We start from the raw sequence: 22,471 nt of genomic DNA, 5'->3' as shown, positions 1-22,471 counted from the left end.
CTTCCTCCGGCCGCCAGGTCCAGCTTGAGGTGGTGGCTGGATCCCAGGAACCTAGCTCAAGGCTGCTCCCTGGAAACGCCGGACTGGGTAGTGGTCACTACCGATGCCAGCCTGTCCAGTTGGGGAGCAGTGTGTCTCAGGAGCTCGGCTCAGGGCCGGTGGACAAGGGATCAGTCGACCTGGTCAGTCAACCGCCTGGAGACCAGGGCGGTTCGTCTGGCCCTCGTGCAGTTCCTGCCTCTGATCAGGGGTCAAGCGGTTCGAGTCCTATCAGACAATGCGACGACGGTGGCGTACATCAACCGGCAAGGGGGCACCAAGAGCCGCCTGGTGGCGTGGGAGGCCGCGCGCCTGATGGCGTGGGCGGAGCGTTTCCTGGATCAACTGGCGGCGTCCCACATTGCCGGGGTGGACAACATTCAAGCAGACTTTCTGAGTCGTCAGGTGTTGGATCCGGGGGAGTGGTCTCTCTCCGACGAGGCGATGTCGCTCATCTCCCGCCGGTGGGGGACGCCGGCGATGGATCTCATGGCGTCCGCCGCCAACGCAAAAGCTCCTCGCTTCTTCAGCCGCAGAAGGGAGCGCGGCGCGGAAGGCGTCGATGCTCTGGCTCTCCCCTGGCCCACTCAGATTCTACTTTATGTCTTTCCCCCCTGGCCACTGGTGGGAAAGGTGATACGGAGGGTGGAGCTGCACTACGGTCAGGTCATCTTGGTGGCTCCGGAATGGCCGCGGCGTCCATGGTTCGCGGATCTGCTCGGCGTGTCGGTGGACGGTCCACTTCGACTTGCGCACCTTCCACGTCTTCTTCATCAGGGCCCAGTATTTTTGGAGCAGGCGGAACCCTTCTGTCTTGCGGCGTGGCTTTTGAGAGGAGGGGGCTCCTGAACAAAGGCTACGCTATTCCCGTGGTGGACACACTCCTCAAGGCGCGTAAGGCTTCAACATCGGTCGCCTATGTGCGGGTTTGGAAGGTCTTTGAGGTTTGGTGCTCGGCGCGGGGTGTCCTCGCGACCGCGGCTTCCCGACATCACATCCTGGCGTTTTTGCAGGACGGGCTGGAAAAGGGTCTTTCCTACAATTCGCTCCGAGTGCAGATGTCAGCCCTCGCGTCCGTGGCTCGCGCCTCAGGCAGGCCGGATCCGTCATCCCATCCGGACATATCCCGGTTCCTCAGGGGCGTCAAGCACTTGCGGCCGCCGGTGCGTCCTCTCTGCTCCTCCTGGAATCTCAACTTGGTGCTACGTGCCCTGGGAGGGCTCCCCTTCGAGCCTTTGCGTCAGGCTTCCATCAAGGACGTCACCCTAAAGACGATTTTCCTGGTTGCAATAGCCTCGGCAAGGCGTATCTCAGAGCTACAGGCGCTGTCGTGCAGGGAGCCCTTCCTGCGGTTCACAGACTCCGGGGTTTCTCTGCGAACGGTTCCCTCGTTCTTGCCTAAGGTGGTCTCCTCGTTTCACATGAACCAGGTGGTGGAACTTCCAGCCTTCCCAGGGGACGCCCCTGCGGCGCTTCGGTGCCTGGATGTTAAACGAGCGATTCTTCGCTATTTGGAGGTGACGAATGAATTTCGAATATCCGATCATCTCTTTGTCCTTTGGTCTGGTGCTAGAAAGGGCCAACAGGCGTCAAAGACTACCATCGCGCGCTGGCTCAAGGAGACGGTGGCTGCTGCTTACATTGGTTCCGGGAAGGATCCTCCGGCGGGCATCAAGGCGCATTCTTTGCGGGCCCAGGCCACTTCCCATGCAGAGTCTCAACTCGTCTCCATACAAGAAATCTGCCGGGCGGCGACTTGGAAGTCTCTCCACACTTTTTCCAGACACTACAGACTCCATGTACCGGCAGCGGAGGCTGGTTCGTTTGGGGACAGGGTACTTCGAGCAGGGTTCTCAGGGACCCACCCGGTTTAGGGAAGCTTTGGTACATCCCACCGTCTGGACTGATCCTGTACGTACAGGGAAAAGAAAATTACTTCTTACCTGCTAATTTTCGTTCCTGTAGTACTAGGATCAGTCCAGACGCCCACCCGGTGTGAACCTGCTCGACTATTATCTCCTGTCCTTCTGTTCTCTGCTCTTCCCCTTCGGGGGTAGTTGTCTTTTGTGTGTTGTTCTGTTCGACAGTTCTCATTGCACGTTGCATAAATTTGTTCGCAGTTTAAGCCTTTTGGTTGTACTTATGCTTGATCCATCATCCTTGCTCTGTCCAGTTCTCTGGCTTGGCTTTGATATTCTCGATACTGAGGATCTAGGAGGGTGCACCAGCTTATATACCAGCACCCTTAAAACTTTACTCTGACTCCATCTGCTGGACGGGGGACATAACCCACCGTCTGGACTGATCCTAGTACTACAGGAACGAAAATTAGCAGGTAAGAAGTAATTTTCTTGTTTAGTACATAACGACCAGGTGGGTTTTGTACCGGGGCGGTTAGCGGCGGACAATGTTCGGAGGATAATCGATATTATTGATTGGGTGCATGCTGAGGGGATGCCGGCTATACTGCTTTCATTGGACGCGGAGAAGGCATTTGACTTGGTGCACTGGCCGTTTCTTTTTCAGACGCTGCACACCATGTCATTTGGCCCTTCCTTTGTGACCTGGTTGGAAAAACTGTACGCTCAACCCTTAGCACGCGTTAAGGTTAATGGTAGCTATGGTACGCCGTTTGAGATTCAGAGGGGAACCAGACAGGGGTGCCCTCTGTCACCTTTACTATTCGCCCTATTCCTTGAACCCCTCACTACGGCCATTCGAAACTCACAGGGGGTGGTGGGCGTTCGGAAGGGGGAACATCATTTTAAGATTTCCCTCTTCGCTGATGACGTGATGTTCACTATTACAGATCCGGAGCACTCCCTGCCACAGATTATGTCAGAATTAATCCGATTTACCTCTGTATCCGGAATGAAGGTTAATTATGATAAATCGGAAATTCTTAATCTTACTCTGTCGCCTCTGGAAGTACAATCCCTAAGGCGACAGTTCCCTTTTAAATGGGCCGCCTCCTCCCTTAAATATTTGGGTGTCCGACTAGGCTCCACGACTAGCCAGTTATATACGTTAAATTATGACCCGTTAGTACACACCATACGTAAAGATCTAAACACCTGGCAGTGTCAGATGCATTCATGGCTGGGTAGACTCGCCATTATCAAGATGAATATCCTGCCCCGGTTTTTATATTTTTTCACTACGATACCAATTTTTTTGCCTTCTTCAATTCTAAAGAAGTGGCAGCAGATGCTCTGCAGTTACATCTGGCGCAAGAGGCCCCCAAGGGTGGCTCAGGCGACTTTATATAGGACAAAGCCTCGGGGGGGGGTGTTCAGCTACCTAATTTGTTGTGGTACTACCTAGCTGCACAGCTTCGGGCTCTGGTGGCCCTTCACCGCACAACTGATGTGCCGCAGTGGGTGCTGCTGGAACAGGCTCTGGTAGGGAGGGTTCCCTTATCGGCACTTCCTTGGCAGCCACCTTTGACTGGGGAACAGATTCAATATATGCCTATCTCTCTCCGCACCACCCTAAAGGTATGGCTTAACTGGAAGGTTAAGTTGGTGGGGCCTGAACGGTACTCTACTATGACACACCTTCACACGAATACTGTCTACCCCCTCTCTGACAATTCACTGATTGTGCGGAGATGGATGTCGGCAGGTATCATTAAATTGGCACATGTTCAGTTTCAGGGGTCCCTGTACACTCTTGAACAGTTATGTAATCAATATAAGTTGAGTGGAGGGGACTTTTTGCACTACGCCAAACTTTACCATTTTGTTAAGCGTGGACTACGGGGGGGGGCACTCTAAAACTGACGAGTACCCTGTTCGAGACCTATTGTAAATCTGCTACTACCATCAGGGGTGTCATTTCCAAGATATATGGCCTTTTTAATGGGTTACTGAAGGAGACTCCACGCCATCGCACATTATGGGAACAAGACTTTCAATGTCCTCTAGAGGACACGGAATGGGATTCTATTTATTCCCTTGCTCACAAATGCTCAGTGTCGGCCAGTTTACAGGAAAACTGTTATAAGCTGATTTACCGGTGGCACTACACACCAGAGCGTCTCCATAAGTTTCGGCCCACAATATCTAACCAATGTTGGCGGGGATGCGGACACACCGGAACCTACTATCATATATGGTGGGCATGCCCCAAGGTAGCAACAGTGTGGCGAGAGGTTTTGGGTTGGCTCTCGGCGGTTGTACTGGAGCCGGTGAGAGCTGAACCGATGCACGCACTTCTAGGCCTACCCTTACTCGAACATAATAAAGAGACACAGAAATTTTTGCTGCAAGTCTTTATTGCGACACGCACGGAGATAGCCTACCATTGGAAGGACGCCACTGCCCCCAGTTTGGCTAAAATCCAAAGCAGACTACACACATATTACCAACTTAGCAGACTCACTGCGGTACACAGCGTTTGACAGGATGTGGGGTCATTACACCAAGTGGCTCGAGCTCCAAAGCATGTCTACATAAATGAATGTCACCGATGCTCTAGGTCCTGATCTAGTATATTTAAGCCTATCTGGATACCTTGGCCACTCTCCCTCGTGGGCTGGGCCTCAGCTATAGACCTATTCAATAGGGCCCTTACTCTGGTCGCATAAGTGGGATATGCCCTTTCTGTTATAGTTGTCGCTGTTTTAGCCCATATGCTTGTTACCTCTCCTTAAATTTTTTGGTGGTCTCACTTCATTCCCTCTCCCAGGCTAAAATCTTCCATACATTACTTCCTTGCTGATATATATATTCCCAGTGTGTAAGGGGGGTGGGGGGTGGAGTACTGGGGCGGGGGGTGACTGTATAATTGAAAACTTGGTCAATTTTGGTTCGGAATGTATTGGTTCCTCTAGCAGTTTGTTGATGCTACCAAATTGCACTTACTGTTCTGTATTACACTTTCTGTTTTTATATGCTGATGTTTTGTATCATTGTTTTGCACTGATTGACAATAAATTCTTTAAACACAAAAAAAAAACCCAACTATTGCGCGTTGGTTGAAGAGTTCGATCGCTTCCACGTACATTGGCTGTGGTAAGTCTGTTCCTGAGGGGCTCAAGGCGCATTCTCTGCGGGCTCAGGCGACTTCCTGGGCAGAAAGTCGTTTGGTTTCTAGCCAGGAGATTTGCCGTGCAGCAACGTGGAAGTCCTTGCATAGCTTCGCTCGTCATTATCGGCTTGATGTGAGAGGAGCATCAGCCGATTCCTTTGGCAGCAGTGTCATTCGAGCGGGACTCTCTGGGTCCCACCCCAATTGAGGCGGCTTGGGTACATCCCAGCAGTCTGGACTGATCCTGGTACGTACAGGGAAAGGAAAATTAGGTTCTTACCTGATAATTTTCGTTCCTGTAGTACCAAGGATCAGTCCAGACGCCCGCCCGATATTGTCTATCCAGTGAGTCCGCTCCACTAGCCAGTTCTTTTTCAATATTTCAGCACGGTAGGTGCCTATCCCTTTTCTTTGACTTTAGAGGGTGGTGCCCTTTTTGAAGTTCTGTTAATGTTCGCCAGTTTTTGGCACGTGAGAGTTTAACTATTTGATCTAGACAGTTGCCATGGTTTTATTCGTGGCTAAGTTGGCGGAGGATTGTTTTGGCTTTCTTCTGCTTTGTTATACTTTATACTGAAGGATGGCAGGTGCCGCACCAGTATATCTAGGGGGTGCTTTCAGTTTTCTCTCTGACTCCATCTGCTGGAGGGGAGGCATAACCCAGCAGTCTGGACTGATCCTTGGTACTACAGGAACGAAAATTATCAGGTAAGAACATAATTTTCCTTCACGCGTGCAAATGTAACAGAGCGTCCTAGCAATTTTCAAAAGCCATTTACCCACGTAAGTGCACTTAATGCTGAGAAAACTGATTGGCAGTTCAGGTTTTGCCTTTCTTAGGTCAATATCCCAGACTGTTTAAAAGCTGAAGGCACAATCTCATTCTCTAGCAGGCAGCCGAGGTCCCAGTCCTGACCCTACAGCAGAGATCCTGAGAATGGGCGGGGAGGAGACGGAGACCAAGAGCGGTGAGCAAAATATTCCTTCTTAACACAACACTTTAAAGCTTTTGATGCGCTCCCGCATAGGAGACTCGTGAACAAAATGAGAAGCTTGGGAGTGAGCGCCAAGGTGGTGACGTGGATTACAAACCAGTTGAGGGACAGGAGGCAGTGGGTGATGGTAAATGGAAGCTGCTCTGAAGAGAGAGCGGTGTTAAGGGGCCTGCCCCAGGGATGGGTTGTGGGACAGATTCTGTTCAGTATCTTTGTGAGCGACATTGCGGACGGGAGAGAAGGTAAGGTCTGTCTGTTTGCTGATGATACTAAGATCTGCAACAGAGTGGTCACGCCGGAAGGAGGTAGAGAGAAAGAGACGGGATTTAAGGAAGCCTGAACGGTGGTCGAAGATAAGGCAGCCAAGCAGTGCAGAGCCATGAATCTGGCGTGTGGAAATCCAAAAGATGTGATGGGGGTGAAAGCCTGTTGTGCATGGAGCAAGAAAGGGATCTTGGGGAGATTGTGTCTGGTGATGTGAAGGCGGCGAGGCAATGTGACGAGGCGATAGGTAAAGCCAGAGGGCTGCTGGGCTGCCCAGAGAGAGGAATATCGAGTAAGAAAAAGGAGGTGATAGTCCCCTTGTACAGGGCCTTGGTGAGGCCTCACCTGGAGTACTGTGCTCAGTTCTGGAGCCCGTCTGTATGAGAAGACCTATGAGGAGAGGCTGAGGGACCTAAATATGTATAAACCTGGAGGAGCAAGGGGATAGGATACAGAGCTTCAGATACCTGAGAGGTTTTAACGATGCACAATCAACGACAAACCTTTCACTTTGGAAAGAAATCAGTAGAACTAGGGGTCAGGTAGTGAATCTCCAGGGAGGACGACTCAGAGCCAACGTCAGGAAATATTTCTTCATGGAGAGGATGGTGGTGCCTGGAAGGCCCTTCCGGAGGAGGTGGTGAAGACAGAAACAGTGAAAGATGTCAGAGGGGCAAGGGATAAGCACTGCGGGTCCCTAAAGGCTCGAGGATGGAAGTGAGGAAAAGAGCGCATGGGGGTAACTGGGGGTAACTTGCTGGTGCGGCAGTTGCTACCCTTAACAATTAAGCCTTGACACTGTTAATGCAGCTCCATCCTTGCTCTCTGCTTCAACGGCACTGGTTAAAGGAAATTCGATTCAAACAGCATCCGAGGGCCCTGACATTTACAGTCTGGGAAACTGATAAGCATGGGGGTAACCTGCACGATGCGGCAGATACTGGCGTAAGCTTGCTGGGCAGACTGGGTGGAGCATTTGGTCCTTTTCTGCCATCATTTCTCTCTTTCTTCCTGGGTGCTGTGGAGTATTTCTCACTGACCTAAGTAAAAAGGGGAATAAAGATTCAATCACAAATCTTACACAAATTATTGCAGTTTTTACGACCATCACAATAGGCTCTGCCAGTCAATAGACCTTCATCTGCCTTATATTTAAGCAGTGGCCTCTTTGTAACTTCCTCTACTTGCAATAAGTTAAAAATTGGCACCGAGAGTTTAAAATGCCGGCAGAGCCAATGCACCTCAATGTAAGGAGGAATGAGGCCGTGCATCACCGCTTATGAGATTTCCTGTGTGATTTCCCCCCATGCAGACTCCGCTTTGAAACACAGCCTGTGTCTGGATTTTTTTGTGATATTTAAGAAGAAAAGAGACAAGCAGATGTGTCTTATTTGCATTTTATGATCAAAATATAAAAATTGTGCATTCCCTGTACGTACCTGGATCAGTCCAGACAGTGGGTTATGTCCCCAGTCCAGCAGATGGAGTCAGCACAAGCTTTGAGGGGGCGTCACCATATATACTACTACCCCCTCTGCAGGAGTTCAGTATCTTCTGACGCCAGCAGATGCGAGTAGGGGAATCGGGCTTCTCCTCCTTTTCCTTCTTTATCACTTTTTTGCTTGATTGTCTGGCTTGTTGCTGTCTTTTCTCGTGGATCAAGTTGTATTAAGTTTAAAAAAAAAAAAAAAAAAAGTAAGGCAGGGGCCTTTCAACTATTGGGGAGTGGCTTATCTTCCTTGTCTCTTCTCTGCGGCCTTGCTGTTTATTTCTCGTTGTTGCCGGGGGTAAGTTGGGTTTTATTCCTTTGTAGTTTTTATTTCACAGCACAGCCCCCGGTGCCTGCGAAAGCCGGTGGAGCCGGCCTCTTCGTGTTTCACTCACTCTCCCGCGGCCATTTTGCAGCTCCTCGAGGGCTGCTGCGGCGCTTTGGGAAAGAAGTCTGGGGCGGGTCGTGTGGCCGGGAAGGCCCCCCCGCGGCACCCTCCTCTATTTTCGGACAGCGGGCAGTGAGGGCCGCCCGGGCCCCCCCCCCGCAGCGGCGCTTTTGTGCGCGTGGCCCCCCTGAGGCTTTTCTCATTTTTGGCGCCGTTTTCCTCTCTCCCCCGGCGATCCCGATGCCGCGGCCGTCACGCTGTGCGGCCTGCGGCGACCCGGGGTCCCAAATTTCACGGGAGGGCATCTGTGCACGATGCTTTCCCGTGGGGGAAGGTACCTCACAGTCCCTGACTGATTTCTCTTTTTTGCCCGGGCGGTGCGGGCCGGCCACTCCGCCATTTTTGGCGGGAACGGCGGCCATTTTACACTCTGAGCGCCCTGAGACGCAGGCCACGAGGGAGAACGGCTCCCTGGAGGATTCTACAAGCGGGGGTGCCCCCCCGATTTTGGTGCAGGAACCAAGCACCCAGAGCCAGGGAGCAGGAACCACGCCGCCCCCGAAGCGCACCCGAGCAGGCCGGGGTTCTCTCCGGAGTTTATCCTGCTCATGCACACAGCTTATCTGCAGGGGCTGGAAACACCTGTGGGACCCCCCCCCCTAAGATACCACGGATGTCGCCCTCGGCGCCGGCCCCCCCCCCGACCCTTCGGGTGCGGGGGCCTCCCGCCTTCCTACACGGGGTCGCTCTGCGCCCGCGGCGGTGGGGGCGGTACCAGACCCAGCGGGACAGGGACCTGACCTCCCGGACGGGGGACAAGGCGACGGCACGCAGGACGGGGATGATCCGCATACCCTACGTCTCTTCCAGAGGGGAGAGCTGGACGACCTCATCCCGCAGATCATTCAGGAATTAGATTTGGACCCGCCACCAGACCCGCCTGCCCCAGTAGCTCCCGCTGTCGTCACTTCTTCAAAGAAGGGAGATCCAGTCCTGGCGGCACTCCGGCCGAGGGCTCGGGCCTTTCCCATTCATGACTCGTTTTTACAACTTCTCACCAGGGAATGGGACACCCCGGAGGCCTCCCTGAAGAGCAGTCGGGCCATGGAAAAGTTGTACCCGCTCCCCGAAGATTTTCTGGACCTCATCAAGGTCCCAAAGGTGGACTCCGCAGTGTCGGCGGTCACGAAGAGGACGACTATCCCAGTGACGGGAGGTGCGGCGTTGCGGGACACACAGGATCGTAAGTTGGAAGTCTTCCTTAAGCGGGTCTTCGAGGTTTCCGCACTGGGCATGCGGGCGGTGATGTGCAGTTCGCTTGCCCAGCGGGCTGGTCTCCTTTGGGTGCAACAACTCCTCACATCTCAGAGCCTGCCGGCCGATGAGGCTGCCCAGGCGGATCGGCTGGAACCCGCAGTGGCGTATGGGGCGGACGCCTCGTACGACCTTTTTCGGGTCCTCGCAAGATCCATGGTATCGGTAGTGGCGGCACGACGACTACTGTGGCTACGCAATTGGGCCGCTGATACGTCCTCTAAGTCGAGTCTGGGCTCTCTTCCCTTCAGGGGCAGGTTCCTCTTCGGGGAGGATTTGGATCAGATCATCAAGTCCCTGGGGGAGAACGCTGTTCATCGGCTGCCGGAGGATAGGTTTCGACCATCCAGAGCTTTTTCTTCTTCTCGGACCAGAGCCAGAGCACAGCGGCGATACAGGGAATACAGACAGGCGGGCGCCCGGCCATCCACCCCCAGGTCTCAGCCCTGGTCGCGCTCCTTTCGCGGGCGTCGGCCCGCACGCACTACTCCCGGACCCGGGAACCCCTCTACCAAGTCTTCCCAATGATGCCAGTCTCGCCCACTCCTCTGTCCCCAGGATTGGGGGCCGGCTAACGTATTTCCACGCGGAGTGGGCGCGGATCACTTCGGACCAGTGGGTCCTGAATACCATAAAACACGGCTACGCATTGGAATTTGTCCGCCCCCCGTAGGGAAGGTTCATCTTTTCTCCCTGTGGTTCGGACCTCAAGAGAAGCGCGGTGCAGCTGACTTTGGACAGACTCCGGGAGATAGGCGCTATTGCGCCCGTGCCCTTCGGAGAGGTGGGCTCGGGCCACTATTCCATCTATTTCGTCGTGCCAAAGAAGGACGGTGCCTTCCGGCCTATCCTAGACCTCAAGGAAGTCATCAAATCCCTTCGAGTCGTTCGGTTCCGTATGGAAACGCGCCGGTCAGTGATTGCGGCGGTGCATCGGGGGGAGTTCCTCGCCTCCCTGGACTTAACCTGCACATTCCCATCCGCCCGGACCACCACCGTTTCCTTCGTTTCAAAATCCTGGACCAGCATTTTCAGTTCACGGCTCTCCCGTTCGGATTGGCGACGGCGCCGCGCACCTTCACCAAGATTATGGTAGTCGTGGCTGCAGCTCTCCGGAAGGAGGGCATCCTGGTTCATCCTTATCTGGACGATTGGCTCATCCGGGCGAAGTCATTCGAGCAGGGACACTCAGCGGTGACTCGAGTCGTACGGTTTCTTCCTTCCCCGGGATGGGTAGTGAACTTCTCCAAGAGCTCCCTCCTGCCCTCGCAACGCTTGGATTTTTGGGAGCGACCTTCGACACCCTGCTGGGCAAAGTTTTTCTGCGCCAGGACAAGGCGCAATCCTTGCGGGATCACACACGACGGTTCTCTGCGTTACCAGAGCCCACCTCCTGGGACTACCTGCAACTCCTGGGAGTGATGGGGTCCACCATCGACCTTGTGCCTTGGGCTTTCGCGCACCTCAGGACCCTTCAGTGGGCGCTCCTCTCCCGCTGGAAACCAGTATCGCAGGACTACCAGGTGATTCTCCCGCTCCCGCAGACTGCCAGGGACAGTCTGGGCTGGTGGTTGGATCCGTCGAACCTGGCCCGTGGCGTGTCCCTCGATCTGCCAAATTGGGTGGTGGTGACCACCGACGCCAGTCTAGCGGGCTGGGGCGCAGTCTGCGATCGAAGCGCCACGCAGGGGACGTGGTCCATGGTGGAGGCAAAGTGGTCCATCAACCGTCTGGAAACCAGAGCGGTCCGACTAGCTCTGCGACATTTCCTCCCGCTTCTTCGGAACCGGGAGGTCAGAATTCTATCCAACAACGCTACCACCGTGGCCTATATCAACCGACAGGGAGGCACGCGCAGCCCGCAGGTCGCGCTCGAGGCGGCGCTGCTGATGCGATGGGCGGAGCGTCATCTCGTCCGGCTAGCGACCTCGCACATCGCCGGGGTGGACAACGTCCAGGCGGACTTCCTCAGTCGTCAACTGCTGGACCCAGGAGAGTGGTCCCTCTCCGACACAGCGATGCAACTTCTCGTCCATCGGTGGGGAGCCCCCCACTTGGATCTGATGGCGTCCGCTCTCAACGCCAAGGCTCCACGCTTCTTCAGTCGCCGGAGAGAGCGCGGCGCGGAGAGAGTGGATGCCCTGGTCCTTCCGTGGCCCCCACATCTTCTGCTCTACGCTTTTCCACCGTGGCCCCTGGTGGGCAGGATGCTCCGCAGAATAGAAAGCCATCAGGGGACCGTGGTTTTCGTTGCCCCAGAATGGCCCAGAATGCCCTGGTTTGCGGACCTGCTACAGCTGGTGATCGACGGGCCAATCAGGCTGGGGCACATCCCCCAGCTCCTACATCAGGTCCCGGTATTTTTCGAGCAGGCAGAACTCTTCTGTCTTGCGGCCTGGCTTTTGAGAGGCGGCGTCGGGGCTACCCGGAGGCGGTAGTATCCACGCTATTGCGGGCGCGAAAGACATCGGCGGCGGCCTATGTCCGCGTCTGGAAGGTGTTCGAGCTGTGGTGTACCAGCCAGGCCACGAGACCCGCTAAGGCTTCTGTACCTCAGATCCTTCAGTTTCTACAGGCGGGGGTGGAAAAAGGACTCGCCTATAATTCACTACGGGCTCAGGTGGCCGCCCTTGGTTCGCTATTGAGGATTGGGGGCTCTCTTCTACAGCATCCTGACATTGCTCGTTTTCTCAAGGGTGTCAAGCATATGCGTCCTCCGTTACGGGACCCTTGTCCCTCCTGGAGTCTTAACCTTGTGCTTCGCTCCCTGTCGGGACCACCGTTCGAGCCGCTGCGCAGCGCAACGATAAAGGATCTCACTCTCAAGACTGTTTTTCTTGTGGCCATCTGTTCCGCTCGTCGCATCTCGGAGCTGCAGGCTCTGTCGTGTAGAGAGCCCTATCTCCGTTTCTCTGACTCTGGAGTTTCGCTTCGCACCGTTCCTTCCTTCCTTCCGAAGGTGGTTTCTGCATTCCATGTGAACCAGACGGTGGAGTTGCCGTCCTTCTCTTCTTCAGAACCGAAGTCTCTCCGTCTCTTGGATGTAAAGCGCACTCTGCGTCTCTATCTGGAGGCTACAAATGAGTTCCGGACCTCTGACCGTCTCTTCATACTCTGGGCCGGTCCTAAAAAGGTGTCTCAGGCCTCGAAGACTACCATTGCCAGATGGCTAAAGGCCGGCATTGCTGCTTCCTACATTGGGGCGGGTCGGACTCCCCCACCCGGAATCGTAGCGCATTCTACACGTTCTCAGGCGGCTTCCTGGGCGGAGTCTCGCTCGGTATCTTCGCAAGAAATTTGTAGAGCAGCCACTTGGAAATCGTTACACACGTTCTCGAGGCACTATCGTCTGCACCTCGCCTCTTCGGTCTCTGGACACTTTGGCGAGCAGGTTCTCCGAGCAGGCCTCGCAGGACCCCACCCGATTTAGGGAAGCTTGGGTACATCCCACTGTCTGGACTGATCCAGGTACGTACAGGGAAAAGAAAATTATTACTTACCTGCTAATTTTCGTTCCTGTAGTACCATGGATCAGTCCAGACGCCCACCGTGTTTGGGTTCTTGATCCTGCTCAGCTCTGCGCTCCTTCTTGCTCGCAGTGTTCTGTGTCTTCACCGTCGTTTCTTTTCGCTGTTTTTCACAGCTCCCTACAAGTTGGTAGGATGTTTGCAGTTCCTTGTTGCGGTTACAATTGTTTTTCATTATCTGTTTTTCACAAACTTGATCCTTCGGGGGTTTCTACTCGGGCTTTGATATACTCGATACTGAACTCCTGCAGAGGGGGTAGTAGTATATATGGATACGCCCCCTCAAAGCTTGTGCTGACTCCATCTGCTGGATTGGGGACATAACCCACTGTCTGGACTGATCCATGGTACTACAAGAACGAAAATTAGCAGGTAAGTAATAATTTTCTTTTGTCACTGCGACCACTGATTAAATATAAGGCAGATGAAGGTCTATTGACTGGCAGAGCCTATTGTGATGGTCGTTAAAAACTGCAGTAAATTGTGTAAGATTTGTGATTGAATCTTTATTCACCTTTTTAGTTTGGTCATTCAATGGGAATTGACATTCAGTCTTTGGCTTATGAGAATTTCAAACGTTCCACATAGAAGGTGAATTTTAATGCTGGCTCTCAGTTGAATTCTCATTACTAAGTCATTAGAGTTCACTTGCTTTAAGCTGACAGGTCTGAGGTTCAGGGCCCGGGTTCAGAATGAATCCCAGGTCTCCTGCAAGGCGTGGCAGAGTTTTTGGTGAGTGAAGGGAAACAGAACAGAGACTGGAGGTGAGGATGAGAGGCACAGAACCAGCAGGATGAGGTCAGACGTGGTCTGTTCCCCTCTGTTCATTGCTATTGCCCACCTGTACCTGTCTACAAGCAGCACCAGGCTCTATTATATATGATAGGGATCCATAGTCACCCTAATGCCATTCAGTGATTAGATGAAGCTATCTTCCTATATACGTCTCCCTCCATTGTTATAAATGTAGTAATCATACTCTCGCTTTTATGCACCAGAAGATGGATTCAGGAATAATAATGAGATGCAGAGAATGTGTGATGGGCAGCAGACGGAAGAATGGAAAGAGAGAGACCACTCCAGAGACAGCCCAGGACCTTCAGCTAAGTATCCAGGAGGTATCAGTAGAGTAACATCACCCAGGGGGAAAGAAGAAGTCCAGAAAGGAGAGAGTCCATATGCATGTTCTGAACGAGGAAGAAACTTCAACCTCTGCCCCAGTCTTGTAGAAACTCAGAGACTCAGTGAAGGAGAGACTCCATTTCAAAGTGCTGACACTTCAGAAAACTTCACCACAAACTTACAATCTGTTGAACAGCAAGAAATTATTGAATGTGGGAACAAGTTTCCTGAAAGGACAAGTCACACATCTATCCAACAATATCAGAAAAAGGAAAAAACAACATTTACAGGTTCTGAAGAAGAGATAAGGACCCCTACGAATACAAAACTTACAGCACATGGAAAAGATCACCTAAAAAAGAAATCCATTAAAATGCACTCAGTGTGAACAATGCTTTTTCTTCCAAGCTGAGATAGAAGGACATGTAAGAATTTACTCTGGAGAAAGACCATTTCAGTGCCCTGAATGTGAGGAGAGGTTTACTGAGAAATCAAACCTGAGAGAACAGAAACAAATTCACAGACAAGACCAACCTTGTAAGTGTTCTCAATGTGAAAAATGTTTCAGATATAGATCCTGGCTTAAAGTTCATCAGAGAAGTCATAAGGGAGAGAAGTCATTTATATGGTCTGAATGGGATAAAGATTTATGTCAGAAATTTAGTTTAGGAAAACACACAAATATTCACACAGGTACCAAACCATTTAAATGTTCTGAATGTGATAAATATTTCGCTAGAAAATCCCATCTTAAAAGCCACAAAACCATCCATACAGGCAAGAAACCATTTAAATGTTCTGAATGTGATAAATGTTTCGCACAAATGTCCCATCTGAATGTCCACAAAAGAATGCACACTGGTGAGAAACCATTTAAATGTTCTGAATGTGATAAATGTTTTGCTCAGAGCGTCACTCTTAAAAGCCACAAAGCCGTCCATACTCGTGAGAAACCGTTTAAATGTTCGGAATGTGATAAATGTTTTGCTCACATCTCCGGTCTTAAATACCACAAAACCGCCATACAGGTGAGAAACCATTTAAATGTTCTGAATGTGATAAATGTTTCAGGCACGTGTCCAATCTTATAACCCACAAAACCGTCCATACAGGTGAGAAACCATTTAAATGTTCTGAATGTGATAAATGTTTTGCTCACATCTCCAGTCTTAAATACCACAAAACCCACCATACCGGTGAGAAACCATTTAAATGTTCTGAATGTGATAAATGTTTCGCAGAAATGTCAGCTCTTAAAAGACATGAAACCATCCATACCGGTGAGAAACCATTTAAATGTTCTGAATGTGATAAATGTTTTGCTAGACAATTCCATCTTAAAAGCCACAAACCATCCATACAGGCAAGAAACCATTTAAATGTTCTGAATGTGATAAATGTTACTCACAAATGTCAGCTCTTAAAAGACATGAAACCATCCATACCGGTGAGAAACCATTTAAATGTTCTGAATGTGATAAATGTTTCGGTAGAATATCCATTCTTAAACCCACCAAGCTGCCCACACTGGGGAAAAACCATTTAAATGTTCTGAATGTGATAAATGTTTTGCTCAGAGCTCCACTCTTAAAAGCCACAAAGCCGTCCATACTCGTGAGAAACCGTTTAAATGTTCGGAATGTGATAAATGTTTTGCTAAAAATCCAGTCTTAAAAAACCACACAACCATCCATACAGGTGAGAAACCATTTAAATGTTCGGAATGTGATAAATGTTTCACGCAAATGTCCAATCTTAAAACCCACAAACTGTCCCACACTGGTGAGAAACCATTTAATGTTCTGAATGTGATAAATGTTTTGCTCAAATCTCCGGTCTTAATACCACAAAACCGTCCCATACAGGTGAGAAACCATTTAAATGTTCTGAATGTGATAAATGTTTCAGGCTGTGATATTTTGCTCATATCCCACTCTTAAAAAACACAAAAGAATACACCTGGTGAGAAACCATTTAAATGTTCTGAATGTGATAAAGGTTTCGCGCTAATGTCCACTCTCAATGTCCACAAAAGAATGCACACTGTGAGAAACCATTTAAATGTTCTGAATGTGATAAATGTTTTGCTCATCTCTCCACTCTTAAAAAACACACAAGAATGCACACTGGTGAGAAACCATTTGAATGTTCTGAATGTGATAAATGTTTTGCTCAGATCTCCACTCTTAAAAGCCACAAAACCGTCCATACTCGTGAGAAACCGTTTAAATGTTCTGAATGTGATAAATGTTTATCACATATGTCAGCTCTTAAAAGTCATGAAACCGTCCATACAGGCGAGAAACCATTTAAATGTTCTGAATGTGATAAATGTTTCACTCAACTATGCCATCTTAAAAACCACAAAACCATCCATACAGGTGAGAAACCATGAAATGTTCTGAATGAGATGCTTTACTCAAATATACCATCTTAAGTACCAAAAAAACCATCCATACAAGTGAGAAACCATTTAAATGTTTTGACTGTGGTATCTGTTTCACTCAAATACTTAACCTTAATAAACACAAAAGAGTCCATAAGCATTGCAAAATGGTTTAAATGTTATGATTGTGGTAAATGTTGCAGACATATTTGCTCTAAGGAAGCAAAAAAGAATCCATATTAGTCTGATTCAGAGGAATTTCCAAGCACTCCCTGATATGTTACCTATGAAAATTACACTGTTGTGTTCCGTAGTTGGGGCACCCCACAACCGCGCCCCCCTACCTTAGCCGCGGCGTTCCTGCGCCGATCCTGGCCGTTGCTCCCGCACGGCCTCCCGAGCTGCCCGCGCAGGGGGAGCCGTCCTGCTCCCCCCCTTGCGGCGTCTCTCCTCCGTCGGACAAAATCAAAGATGGCCACCGCCTCTTCATTAGCCTTAAAGGGACATGATCCCTTTAACCAGGCTCAGCTGTTCCTTATGAGCTGGAGCAGAGGAAGTATAAAAGACTTCCTCTGCTCATTCCTTGACTTGGCATGTGGTACAGTGCCTAAGTTGAAGGACACCTTGATCTGAAGATCGTGGGATTGAGTCCAACTCTCTGCGTCTCCAAGAATTGATTCCATGTTCGTGGTTGGTAGCCCACGCTCCCGTGGACTTCAGAACACTCGATTCCAAGCTTGGGGGTTCAAGCTCTCCCTTCAAGAATTCCTAGAACATCTGCAGGACAATGATCCAGAACATCTGCAAGCTCAATGATCCTGTTCAGCTGCTCGCCCTCAGGACCTCACTCCTGTCAATCGGCTGTCCTCTACCGTCTGTCCAGGACTTCCGTTCCGCTCCAACTTGGCCTGTCCTCGATCGTCTGTCCAGGACTTCAGGTTCCTTCCGATGGCCGGAGACGTGGCCTGGTAGGATGAACATCAAGCATTGTCAGTGTGACTTCGCAACGTCCTTCGTTGATCAGGTCTGCTTGCTTCGGGGAGTTCCAGTGTCTTGATTCCTGGTTCCTGCTTCGTCTTGGTGTTTCTGGTTCTTGACTTCCGCTTGGCAAGTGGCGATTCTCTGGCATACAACTTTGGACTGGTGAGCTATGACCCTTTGGCACCCAATCTAGGACTCCTTCTCGACTACCGTCTCCAAGGGCCCACCTAAGTCCCAGCGGCCCGGGTCCCTACGGGCTCCTCCTGGGGGGACCGCGGGCTTCCAGGGTGAAGCTCCAGTCAGCCCTTGCACCGTCGCCTGACCTCTCTAAGGTCCACCTAAGTCCCAGCGGTCTGGGTCCGGGTCCCTACAGGCTCCTCCTGGGGGGACCACAGACTTCCAGGGGTGAAGACTCAGTTGCTCTTCATCCGCTTCTGTGGTTGCCTCAGTCTCCTGTGTCAGGGGTCAGCTGGTCCTGCCTTCTGTTCTGCCTTGCCACCCGGCGAGAGACTCTACGGAGCCTCCGAAAGGTATACCATCCTCCCGTCGGCCAAGGGTCCACAAGCCTGTGCATAACAGATTAACAAGTCCATGGACCCGGCAGAGGCATCTGCCTGCAAGGCCATTCCAGGAATGGACCAGCAGAAAACCCTGGACGCCCTGGTCTCCTCAGTACAGAGTTTGAATCAGCGTTTTGATGCGTTGGGTCCGATGAATCCTACACTGCCTTCCCTGCCTATGGCTTCTAGAGGTTGGCCAGTAGTTCGCATACCCACACCCCCATGGTTCTCCTGGGAACCTTGGGCCTGCAGGGGTTTTATGAACCAGTGCAATATGCACTTCTGCCTGCAGGCCGCTCTCTTCCCAGATGACGCCACCAAGACTACCTTTATCCTGGCTCTTCTTGAAGGGAAGGCCCTATATTGGGCTTCCCCCCTATGGGAATGGGACTAACCCGTTCTAAGGAACCTCAGGGAGTTTTGGGAGTTGTTCCAAATAAACTTTGGGGACCCAGCTCAAGAAGTTTTAGCAGGGCCGAGACTACTGCAGTTATATCAAGGCTCAAGGACATTGGCGGAATACGCCATCGACTTTCGGGCCCTCTCCTCAGAGCTCGGTTGGGGCTCCGACTGCCTCCACACCATTTTCTACCAGGGGCCGAGCCCCCGAATCAAGGACGAGCTCGCGGGGCGAGAGATACAGAGGTCCTTAATCGCCTTGATCGGCTTGGCAGGCCGCATAGACCGGCGCCACCAGGAGCGTCACCAAGAGACCCAGAAAACATCTAAGGCCGCAACTCCGCCCAGCCGCTCCCGACATTCACCCTCACCCAAGGGTAGGTTGGGAACTCCCTGCTCACTACCCGATGAACCCACGGATGTGGGACGTGGGAAGTTATCCTCCCGCGAACGCCATCGACGTATAAAGAAGGACCTCTGGGGGAGTCACGTGATGTGGTGAGCTCAGCAGCAGCAAAAACTCTGAGCTCCGACCGCCACCCCTGATCCATCCCCAGACATCCTCCTCTAATTTCCTCCGGGTTATCTTTGGGAGTCACCGATCGATTGCGGATACCCCCGAGATTGCGTGAGTCTTGCCATCTTTCTTCTTATGGCGACAAGAACGGCGCGGAAAGAAAAGGAAAAATCGAGGCCCCCAGACACAAAGATGGCCGCCGCAAACCAAGAGGAAGACGGCCTACTACCAGCTGACTCTTTGGAGGAAAAAATCTCACAGGCTGTGGTAGCGGCGCTCGATGTGAGGCTCCACCAGCTTTCGGAGCAGATTGCTGAGGTGCGAGCATCTTTAACTGGCTTTGATTCGCGGATTGAACATACGGAGGGTCGGGTTAGCCTCGTGGAAGACGATGTGGGCGCGCTTGAGAGGAAAGTGGCGGAACTGGAAAAGACGGCGCTGGCAACCTCGGAAAAACTAGACGATTTGGAGAATCGTTCACGCCGTAATAACTTGAGGTTCGTGGGGTTCCTCGAGTCTCTGGCGGAAACAGAACTCCCCCACCTTTTAGAAGCTTGGCTTCTGGGCCTTGTTCCATCCCTAGCCTCCCCCTCCGGAGGTTTGCTAGAGCGTGCTCACAGAATTGGAAAGAGACCGGATGGAGGGCAAAGCAGTCGTCCCAGGGTGATTATTACCCGCTTTCTTCACTTTGCCCATAAATTTTTGGTATTACAGCACTACCGCAAGCAAAGGGAATTTTTTTATGAATCTTTTAAAATTCTAGTTTTTCAAGATTTTTCGCCAGCGGTCACACAGAAACGCAAGGCGTTTCACGAAGTCTGCTCAACACTCATTGCCAAAAAAATCCGCTTTTCTTTATTGTACCCAGCTCAACTCCGCATTTCTTATCAAGGATCTTTGAAATCTTTTTCATCTGCGGTGGAAGCGAAGGCATATGTTACAAATCTGCAAGAGCTACCGGGAGAGGAGGCTTCCTGAAAACGGCGCATGGAATTTAGAGGGAAATGATCTTACTTAACATAGCCTAAGCTCATCAGATGAACGCTGTTTTTTCTTTTCATCACAATTCGGACTGGTCTAATTGGAGTGTACTTAAATAGGCTCCTGGCCTGTTGAGGCTTTGACTGTACAAGTCTGGCTCTGTGGATATTCACCATGGGCTCATGGCGTTTACCCGAGAAATGTTTTACACTATGGCTGAGCCTGAGATCTTAAATGTTTTGGCTGGACCTTATTGTTTTAGATGAGTTTGGGTATATTGTTCTGGGGATGTGAGGGGGTGGTGGTTGAGCACACTGATGGTAGTGTGACTCCTGGTTTGATGTGCATGTGTTTGGGAGGTTTACTTAAAAACTCCGGGTCTTGGTTTGGGCTGCAATTTTTGCTCATGTTCTGTGTTGTTCTGTGCCAGACAAGACCTGATGTGGGAGGGGGGGGAGAGGGTGTGGGAGGGGAGGTTTGTTTTTCTATTACCATACTGGATGACACTTTGATTTATATAATGTTAATGGATTTTGGGGCTGAGTGGCCGGGGAAGCTGAGGTTTATTATACAGTGTGAGAATCTATTTGAGATGCAACTTTATCTTGTGCTATGGGGATAGAGTTTATATCATGGAACGTGGCAGGTCTAGGCACCCCGGTCAAAAGAGAGAAGGTGCTTGCCCATCTTCAGAAATTACATGCTAGTGTTGCATTTTTGCAAGAGACTCACCTATCCTCTGCTGAAGTGGTCAAATTAAAGAAAAAGTGGGTGGGTCAACTATTTTATGCCACAGGGAACACTAAGAGTAGGGGAGTAGCTATTCTAGTTAATAAAAATACTGCTTTCCGGGCTCAGGAAACAGAGGCTGATCCAAATGGGAGGTATATTATAGTAAAAGGTGAATTGATGGGAGCGTCTGTTATTTTGGCTTCGGTGTATGCCCCAAACTCTTATGACCATGGGTTTTTTAGCACTCTTCTGACCCATTTTTCTAAAATTGGCTCTACTCCAATTGTTTTGGGTGGTGACTTGAATATAGTCATAGATCCTCAATTGGATAGATCTCCCTCTTTGGGCGGACATCCACTTAGTGAGAGGAAGGGTCCAGTTTTTTTGTGTAAGCACCTGCAGCTCTTAGATCTTTGGCGGGTTTTACACCCGGGAGAATGCGACTTTACGCATCTGGCGAGAGCCCATTCCACTCGTTCTCGCATCGACTATATCTTGATCTCAGAAAGTTTGTTTCCTAAATTTGCCAAAGCTTCCATTGGATCATTGGTCATTTCAGACCATTGCCCTGTCATGGCTGCAATGTGCATGCAGGACTCCGCCATTCCTACTCAATGGAGACTCCCGTCTCATTTGAATACGGACCTGGAGTTCCCACAGTTTTTGCGGAATAAATGGCAGGATTTCCTGTTCTTTAATGCTCAACATACCAATGACCCGGTCTTACTATGGGAAACTGGTAAAACTGTATTAAGGGGGGAGATTATTAGTTATGCCAGTCACAAAAAGCGTAAAGCGGCAGCGGCTATCATTTCTTTGGAGAAACAGCTTCAAGCTCTTAAACGACAGCTGAACAGGGGGGGAGGTGAACAGTTGATTTCCAAGTATAAAGTAGTCCAAGTAGCGCTGAATAATCTATTGCATGAAAGGGCGGAGAAGTCTATGCGCTTTAGGCAATACACCTTCTTTCACTATGGGAACAAAGCGGGGGGTCTGCTGGCCCGTATTTTGCGGGCTCAGGAATCCTCTAAATTCATAGCCAATTTGAAGGCTCCGAATGGGGAAATTAAATCTAAATCCCTTGACATTGCCCAATTGTTTTCAGAGTACTATCAGACTCTGTACACGGCGGAACAGGTAGATGAAACAGCTATTACAGAGTTTCTCAGTCGCCTTCCACTACCTGTTTTGACTGAGGACCAGCGTAGTGTTCTCAATAGGCCCATTACGACTCCTGAAGTACTACTAGCTATAAAGGCTTTGAAAGATAACAAGGCTCCCGGCCCTGATGGAGGATATTGCCCCTATTTTGCAATCTTTATTTGAACAGATGGCGACTCAGGGCTCTATGCCAGCTTCCATTCGGTCGGCTACTATTGTAGTGCTGCCAAAACCAGGCCGGGAACCCTTGTTAGCATCTTCCTACAGACCAATCTCCCTCCTGAACTTAGATATCAAATTATATGCTAAAATAATAGCCACTAGGCTGCAGCCTTTTATGCCCCAGCTTATTTCTCCAGGGCAGGTTGGGTTTGTGGCTGGTAGGAGATCAGCGGTAAACATTCATAAGGTACAGGCTGCCTTGGAAAGCTGCCACAATTTTCTTCTCCAGGATCCACTTCTCGTTACGTGTGACGCGGAGAAGGCTTTTGACAGGGTGGCCTGGCCCTTTCTGCGGCAGGTTCTTTCTAAGATGGGTTTCATCGGCAGGATTTTTGAATATATTACTCTTTTATATTCCAACCC

At 50.7% G+C, this 22,471-nt stretch overlaps 1 protein-coding gene across 6 annotated transcripts in view; it reads left to right on the top strand.

Annotated features, from left to right (window-relative positions):
• Positions 1 to 14,973, top strand: part of LOC115082213 (zinc finger protein 324B-like) — a 38,565-nt gene extending 23,592 nt beyond the window's left edge. For 3 of the 6 annotated variants that reach the window (XM_029586463.1, XM_029586468.1, XM_029586464.1), the window contains 2 exons: positions 5,961 to 6,038; positions 14,046 to 14,973. In XM_029586463.1, the coding sequence (XP_029442323.1) occupies positions 5,961 to 6,038; positions 14,046 to 14,557 (590 nt within the window). In that variant the 3' untranslated portion in view covers positions 14,558 to 14,973. The remainder of the gene's footprint in view (positions 1 to 5,960; positions 6,039 to 14,045) is intronic. The other 3 variants (XM_029586467.1, XM_029586466.1, XM_029586465.1) reach the window with 3 other exon arrangements.
• Positions 14,974 to 22,471: the final 7,498 nt, after the last annotated feature.

Source organism: Rhinatrema bivittatum, unplaced genomic scaffold, assembly GCF_901001135.1.
Source record: "Rhinatrema bivittatum unplaced genomic scaffold, aRhiBiv1.1, whole genome shotgun sequence".
NCBI lineage: Eukaryota > Metazoa > Chordata > Amphibia > Gymnophiona > Rhinatrematidae > Rhinatrema > Rhinatrema bivittatum.
The sequence above is the reverse complement of the archived record's forward strand: the minus strand, read 5'-3'. Positions and strand labels throughout refer to the sequence as shown.